Source organism: Micromys minutus (genome assembly GCF_963924665.1).
Source record: "Micromys minutus genome assembly, chromosome: 7".
NCBI classification, from domain to species: Eukaryota; Metazoa; Chordata; class Mammalia; order Rodentia; family Muridae; genus Micromys; species Micromys minutus.
The window spans coordinates 22,469,500-22,478,352 of NC_137976.1; the positions used below are offsets into that span (position 1 = coordinate 22,469,500).

Below are 8,853 nucleotides of genomic sequence, written 5' to 3' on the forward strand. Positions count from 1 at the left end.
ACACAAACAGCTTGACAGCCCACCAGAAAGATCTAGAATAAAAAGAAGCAGATGCACCCAAAAGGAGTAGACAGAAGAAAATAATCAAACTCAGACCCGAAATCAACCAGGTAGAAACAAAATGAACTACACAAAGAATCAACAAAACTAGAAACTGGTTCTTTGAAAAAATCAAGATTGATAAACCCTTAGCAAGACTAACCAGAGGGACAGTATCCAAATTAACAAAATCAGAAATTTAAAGGTGAGACATAACAGTAGAAACTAAGAAAATTCAAGAAATCATCAGATCCTACTACAAAAGCCTATACTCAACAAAACTGGAAAATCTAGAGGAAATAGGCAATTTCTAGACAGATACCTAGTACCAAGTTAAATTTTGATCAGATAAACCATCTAAATAGCCACATAATCCCTAAAGAAATAGATGCAGTAATCATAAGTCTCCCAATCAAAATTAGGCAGGACTAGATAGGTTTAGTGCAGAATTCTATCAGTCCTTCATAGAAGACCTAATAACAATACTCTCCAAGCTATTCCACAAAATAGAAACAGAAGGAACACTACCCAATTCATTCTTCCAAGGCACAATTAAGCTCATTCCTAAATCACACAAAGATCACACAAATACAAAGAAAGAGAACTTTAGTGCAATTTCCCTCATAAACATCAATGCAAAAATACTCATTAAAATTCTTGCAAACTGAATTCAAGAACACATCAAAATGATCATTCACCATGACCAAGTAGGCTTCAGGCCAGGGATGCAGGGATAGTTCAAGATACAGAAATCCATCAATGTAATCCACTATATAAACAAACTCAAAAAAAGCAACAACAACAACAACAAAACACAAGACCATCTCATTAGATACTGAGTAAGCACTTGACAAAATTCAACATGCCTTCATGTTAAAAGTCTTAGAAAGATCAGGAATTCAAGGCCTATACCTAAACATAGTAAAAGCAATATATGGCAAACCAGTAGCTAACATCAAGCTAAATGGAGAGAAACTTGAAGCAATCACATGAAAACAAGGGACTAGACAAGACTGCCCACTCCCTCTCTCTACCTGTTCAATATAGAACTGGAAGTCCTAGCCAGAACAATTAAACAACAAAAGGAAGTCAAATATATACAAATTGGAAAGGAAGAAGTCAAGATATCATCATTATTTGCAGATGATACAATACTATATTTAAGTGACCCCAGAAATTCCAACAGAGAACTCCTGTAGCTGAAAAACAACTTCAGCAAAATGGGTGGATATAAAATTAACTTAAACAAATCAGTAGCCTTCCTCTACTCAAAGGATAAACAGGCTGAGAAAAAAATTAAGGAATAGACACCCTTCACAATAGTCACAAAGATCATTCTGAGTGAGGTTACCCAGCCACAAAAGAATACTCATACTATGTACTCACTTATTAGTGGACACTAGCCCAAAAAGGTCAGAATACCCAAGAAACAATTCACAGAACTTATGAAGCTCAAAGGGTGGAAGGCCAGAAGGTGGATGCCTCAGTCCTTCTTAGAAGGGAGAACAAAACACTCATGGGAGGAAATAAAGAAACAAATAGAGGAGCAGGGATTGGAGAAAAGATCATCCAGAGACTTCATCACCTGGGGATTCATCCCATATGCAGCCACTAAACCCATGCACTATTGCTGATGCCAAGTAGAGCTTACTGGCAGGAATCTGATATGAATGCCTCCTCAGAGGCTTTGCCAGAGCCATACTGATACAGAGGAGGATGCTTGCAGATAACCATCAGACTGATCATGGGGTCCCAATGAAGAAGCTAGAGAAAGGACTGAAGGAGCTGAAGCAGTTTGCCACCCCATAGGAAGAACAAGATTATCAACCAACCAAACCTGCCACAGCTCCCAGGGAGGAAAACACCAACCAATGAGTACACACAGAGAGAACCATGGCTCCAGTTGCATATGTAGCAGAGGATGGCAGTGTCTGGCATCAATGGGGAAGAGAGGACCTTAGTCCAGTAAGGGCTTGTTTTCTCAGTGGAGTAGAATGCCAAAGTGCTAAGGTAGGAGAAGGTGGTTGAAAAAGGGAACACCGTCATGGAAGCAAGTGGAGGAGGAGGGGTGATGGAAGTAGGGGGAAGGGGAATAACATTTGAAATATAAATACAGAGAATATCCAATAAAAATGAAAAAAAAGAAAGCTGAGCAAGATCCTATCTTTTTACCAATCTTTTCATAATTATAAACACACACCTATGTGTGTATAGACTATAGGTTAACATTTGTGTGTAACATATATTAACCTTCTATGTGTTCAAACAGGATTTATCATGTTAATTATTGTTTTCTTCGTCATTATGTTTTTTGTGATTGACAATGGCATTGGGAAATTTTCTTTGTCTTTGCACAAACTTTTCTCATCCTTTGAAAAATAATAATCTTGCCTCATAATAGAAAATTTTTATAATAATCTAAATAATGCAGCCATAATTCCAATAAATTCCTCAATATTAAGCAACAGATGATTTAGTTACACAAATACATTGTGGTCTTTTAAGGACTGAGCACAGTAAACATAGAAACAAAAGGCATTACACAGCTTTCTAGTCTGCCACATCCTCAGAAATCCTACCCCACACTGTTATTTCTCTACAGAGTAGTGTATGTGTGTGTGAGTGTGTGTGTGTGTCGGTGTTTCTGATGTGGTTAGCACTTTCTTCTCTGAGACCCGAGAACTGTGCCAGTATGCTCTTCGTGTTCAGTAATCAAGCTTTAAAGTGTTAAAGAAAAGTGATCCAATCAGTCCCCTACTGCTCTTCATTTTGCGGCTGACTATATTCAAAGGTAGTGTTACTCCCTGTTTCTTACTTAAGACCCTAATTGTCAGTAAATATTATCAAACAGGTTTTAGGATTGTTGACGTGAAATAGATGCTCTCGATGATGATCAAACCAACAGCTCAAAAGCGGGATTAAGGCAGTATAATTAATTCTGACTGCTAACCAACAGAAACTTAAATCTACCTAGCACCGAAACACCAATGTCATCTTCAAATACTACTAAAGTCCTTTCTAAGACTCATTATACAAAGAATATCCCCAAGCAACTCATCAGAAAAAAGCAAATTTTAAAAATAGTTTTCACTACAAAAAATGTAGTTCATTTGTACAATGGAATACTTTTTAGCTATTGAAAACAAGGATATTATGAAATTTCCAAGCAAATGGATGAAACTAGAAAATATCGTCACAAGTGAGGTGACCTCAACCCAAAAGATATGCATGGTATGCATTCAATGATAAGTGGATATTAGCAAAGAAAAAAAAAAAACCTTACAGAATACCCATGATACACCCCACTGGCCCTACGAATTTAAACAAGAAGAAAGGCTCAAGTAAGGATGCTTATATTCCACTTAGAAGAGAGAACAAAATAATCATGGGAGGCAGAGAGAGGGAAGTACCTGGGTGGGAGGTAGGATGGGGAGGGGATAAGAGGGGCAGGTTATAGAACCTGAAGAGACCACCTCCAGACTTCTGACAGGAAACCAGTGGAGGGATGGAGACAATGACCCACCTACAAAACTTTCAACCCAAAATTGCTCCTGTCTAAAAGAAACACAGGGACAAATATGGAACAGCGAAGAATCGCTGACCAGCAACCACCCAAATTGGGATCCATCCCATTGGCAGCCACCAATCCCTAACACTATTACTGATGCTATGTTGAGCTTGCGGACAGGGGTCTAGCATTCTTGTCCTCTGAGAGGCTCTGCCAGCAGCTGACTGAGACAGATGCAGATATTCAAGCCAATAACTGGACACAGGTCCTGGAACCCCTATAAAAAAGTTAGGAAGATTGAAGAAAATAAAGGGTATGGCAACCCCATAGGAAACCAAACAGTGTCAACTAACCTTCATCCCTCTAAGCTCCCAGAGAATAAGACACCAACCAAAGAGCATACAGAGGCTGGTCCAAGGCCTGCCTGCTCCAAACATCCTCACCCCTCTGTCAGCATGTATGTAGCTTTGCCTGGTCCTGGTAGAGGATGTGCCTGATTCTATAGAGACTTCATGTCCCAAGGTGGGGGGGATACCCAGAGTAGGGGAAACACCCTCTCAGAAGTGAAGGGGAGGAAGTATAGGGGAAAGAACTCTGTGAAGGGGAAAGAGGAGGGGGCAACATTTGGGATGTAAATAAATATAATAATTAATTTTTTAAACGCTAAAACTATCAGAAGTAGTTTTCTCAATTATGAACAAAGGGAAGTGAGTACTTCTTTAAAACTTTTTTATAATTCAGAAAACAATATTCATAGAGACAATCACTTTTAAACTTGAGATTAGCATTTTTAACTTTTTCACTTAACATATATATTATAAGCTTTCTTATATCCTTTTGAATTTTTAAGATATAATGTTTATATAACCCACCTTGTACACAGCGTGGAGAAATACAATATTAATCTATTTTATACTATATGGAGCTTCAGGATTTCAGGTCTCACACTGATACCTTTTGTAAATTTTATGTAACTTTTTGCACAGAATGAGAGACAGAGAGTACACATACACACATGTATGTGATGTGTTTGTTACTCCTCTTTTGATATTTTGATCTTATCTATTTCCTGTGTTTTCTTGGATGTGGTTAACCTCCTTAGCTTGAAGTTTACTTTCTAGTGCCTTCTGTAGGGTCAGACTTGTAAAAAGTTATTGTATGAAATGCATCTTTTCATGGAATGTCTTATTCTCCGACTACTGTGATAGAAAGTTTGGTTAAGTAATAGTTTTATCATTCCTTTATTGTTTTGTATGTTCAGTGTGTGGTTATTGTGGTCCAAGGTCACTTCCTTTTCTGTTTCAGTCTATTTGGTATTCTGTATACTTCTTGTACCTTCATCGGTACCTTCTTCTTTAAGTTAGGAGGATTTTCTTCTATGATTTTGCTGAAAATATTTTCTGTGCCTTTGACCTGGGTTTCTTCTGCCTTCTTTATTCCCATCATTCTCAGATTTGGTCTCTTCATGGTGTCCCAAGTTTCCTGGGGATTTTGTGCCTGGAGACTTTTTAATTTAACATTTTTCTTTGACTGAGATATCTTTCTTTTATCTTGTCTTCAATGCCTAAGATTCTCCTGTCCACTGCCTATATTATGTCATCGAGTTTTGCCTCTGAGGCTCCTGTTCAAGTTCCTAAGGTTTTCATTTCCAGATTGACTTCAAGCTGAGTTTTCTTTATTGATTCCATTCCTACTTTTAGGTCTTGAACTGCTCCAGTTATTTTCTTCCACTGTTTGTTTCCATAGATTTTTTTTAAAGGGATTTATTCATTTTCTCTTTAAGAACTTCTATTATAATCATGAAGTCTATTTTAAGGTCTTTGTCATGTGCTTCAGCTATGTTAGGTTACTCAGGACCTACTGTAGGGATGGTGGGCTCTCATGGAGACATATTGTTCTTTCTGTTATTGATTACATTTTTACACTGACATCTGGATATCTGAGTTTGGAAAGATTTTAGTTTAAGGTGATAATAGCTAGTCGTCTCTTTATTAAATGGGTGTTCTTTTGTATTTCTTTTTGTTTGTGTTTTGTTTTCTTATCATTCATTTCTGTTGGACTCTCTGGTACTTAGGAGAGTGTAATTTCTGTTGGTTGCCTGGTAGGAGAGAAATTCTTCTGGGACCCTGATGGATGTGGTCACTGAGGGTTTCAGGTAAAATGTGTTTGTAGGATTGGGAGCTGAATCATTGGAATGGGCATGGGCTGGAGGTGGGGTGGGGTGGGCAGAGAGTGTCTGGAGATGGTAATCGACAGGGGAGGTCACAACAGGCTGTTTGTTACCCAAATGGGGGTTGAGAACAGGGGCTTGGATTTGGAGGAGAGAAGGGATAGTAAAGATTTGAAAATGACCTGACTCCTACACTGACCTACTTGCTTCTGTGACAGGTTGTGCTGATGGGATCCCAGGAAATGCTTGTTGGAGTTGGCAGCTGGGATAACAGAATGGGTGTGGAGGAAGACCAGAAGAGAAGCTCTGTGTGATCAGCTGGATGTTGGTATAGAGTGGCAGCAGCAGGTGGCCTGCTAGTGAGTGGGGAATGAAACTAGGAGATTGATAGGAGGGAGGTGAAGATCCTCAATTAAATTACCTGTTTCCCTTACTGGAGGAGGTTCCCAGAGAATCCCTGCTGGAGTTGGGGGCTGAGATATATTGATGGGGGGGAGTAGAGGTGAGGATTTCTATGAGCCTTTGGAGATGAGGTCAGGGAGGCAGGAGAGGTCACAGCAGTTGGTTAACTACAGAGCTCAGGATGAGACAGCGGGATTGGATTTGGAGCAGAGGATGAAGAGGTGAAGACCGGAAGTTAGTCTATCAGCTTCTCTGGACCTAGTGGTCTGCAGCTGATAAAAAAGACCTACTGGCTTTGGGACCTGGTTAGGTGGTAAGTTGGAGAAAGGAAGTTTGGATGGGAAGATCTGTGTGATCTATTGGAATTGCAGGGAGGAGGAAAGCAGAGGGTAGACTATGGATTTGGGTGTGAGACAGGGAGGTTGGATATCAAGGGGTGGAGGAAGATGTAAAGACTATAGTTAGTCTATCTACAGGCTAGAGTGGGTGTATTTATTTGTTTTTTTTTCCTCACAATAGTGATTTTATTAAATTAGTTGCTTTATAAAACATTGCAGATGTCATAATTGTTAACATAACAATTTACCAGACTGTAGTTAACTGGTGCAGTTTGCTGAGCATGTTTTATAAAGAAAAGGAAATGCCAAAACCCTGTTAAAAGTTTTTCCATTGTAGCCTAGAAGAACAAGATTTGTTTCTCAGACACTTGAATCAGGCAAACAGAAACAGAGTTCCCTCTCCCATCTGAAGTCCTCCAGCAATAGAAACAGGCTGATAAATAACTAGACAGTCAATGCACTGGAGAGTCCACCACTTGCACTGTAATAATGGAGAAGTTTACCTTCTTCAGCTTCAAAGTCGGAGGGTTTTGGTCATTAAAATCTTAAGTATCAAACTAGTACCTTTCAGCCACAGTATCTTCACTCTGAGATAAGCAGTCTTCTTCACAACAAGTTTTTAATATCCTCACCTCAATTTTAAGACAAAGCAATTTTAATACTAGGTGCATCCCACATGCCCTTGCTGCAAACTGCTTTTCTTGACAAGTTATGAAGTAGTTCAAGGAGGTATGGTTAAGGCTGTATTACTGAATGGTGCTGGTAAATATTACACTTTTTTTTTTTTTTTTGTCTTGTTGCAACCTCTGCTTCCAATTTAGTGACTGCTGTTATGGAATCGGATAGCAACAATGACAACATTATTAGGTTTGTTTTGTTTTTAAACTATGATTTAGTAGCAACTGAGGTTCCCAATTTTAACCCCTTGGCAACAAGATCCAAGTTCCCTCATTTGCACATCAGCACCTGAGTGTCAAGGGGTTAAATAACCAGCACAAAAGACACTGCACTTCTGATTGTAGCATTTGGCAGAACTGAAAGGAAAGGAGGTTGTGCTACATGTTGAAGGGATTGTGGGCATCAGAAAGAAGACACCAGAAGATAAAATGTCACATGAAGTCTTCATAGTCTTGTACATATCCTCCAACATATCCACCATAATCAGCCAGATCGTCTTTCATGGTGGCCTTTAATCCCCCTCCAGGTACCACGCCTTTCTTCTTCTTTTTGGCTTTGTTTTGCTTTTCTTGCTTCTGTTTTTCACTGCAGAGCACAGTCAATGAGTTGGTAATCTTTTTCAAGTCATCAATTTCCAATGAAATACAGACGTCTCGAACTAAGGCTTCCAAAAAAAAACTGGCATAATATAGTGATTTTTCATATTGTGTAATTTTATCTTTTAGTAACTTTCCAAACTCTGTGAAGTCATCTCTTGAAGATGGGTTCATAGCATCTATTCCATAAACTGTATTATTAACACCAAAAGTTTCTTTTGCTAATTCAAGGTCTGACTCTTCCTGTAATTTCTTTAGCCGGAGTTTATCTGCTAATTGCTCTTCGGGTGTTAGCACTTTAGATTCTTCAGGTTCTTCTAACCTCTTTTTAATTTCTTCTTGCCTTTTCTTCTGCTGCCGTTCTTTCTCTTTAATCTTTTCTGCTATTTTTTTTCTTTTCTGAAATTTTTACTTCTGGCTTGACCTCTGCTTCCTCTTTATTTTCATCGTCATCATCATCCCAGTTATCCTTCACGTCCTTGTCCTCGTCCTCGCCTTCCCAGTGGTCCCCGCCGGCCGTGCCGCCGCCCGCGACCTTCCGCACCGGGTCCTCCATAGAGAATGTGTCCGCGTCCCAGGAGTCTGAGTCCCCCGCTGCCGCCGCCGCCGCCGCCATCTCGAGCCGGGGGTGAGGGTGTGTGAAGGGAAGACGGGTGTATTTATTTGTATAAAAAGCAAAAGTCAAATAGTAAATAGCCATCAGCAGATAGAAAAAAAGCAGTATGAAGTAAAATGTAACATTGAGAGCTTACAAGATGCCACAGAAACAGTACAGGGAAACTGAGGCAGTAAGCTAGACATCACAAGTAAGCGTCTCTGTATAGCTAAGTATTTGATGGCTGACTTTTCCCACTGTTGGCATGTTTATACAATAACAACCTCTGTCTGAAACGGTTTACCCTCTACCTGGTTTCAAGGACACGAAGTCTTCATCCTTGGGCTTTCCTTCTTATTACGGAATTTGGGCCATAACATTCCTCAGACAAGGGACCCTGTGTGAAAGACATGTGTCAGTCTGGAATGGGAAGAGGTGCTGCCCAGCTTCCAGAGAGAGCTTCTTGGTGAGGTCCAAGAGCACACAACAACTACCATTATGTACAGTACACAAACAGTGGGGTAGCC

The 8,853-nt window shown here is 39.6% G+C and overlaps 1 protein-coding gene across 1 annotated transcript; it reads right to left on the reverse strand.

The window, feature by feature from the left end:
- Window positions 1–7,034: 7,034 nt before the first annotated feature.
- LOC308422247 (eukaryotic translation initiation factor 3 subunit J-like) lies at window positions 7,035–8,347 on the reverse strand (the record flags this gene model as incomplete). The annotated part of the gene is given in 2 exon segments (XM_080918753.1): window positions 7,035–8,124; window positions 8,126–8,347. Coding segments are annotated over 2 exon segments (780 nt in total). The 3' UTR covers window positions 7,035–7,566.
- Window positions 8,348–8,853: the final 506 nt, after the last annotated feature.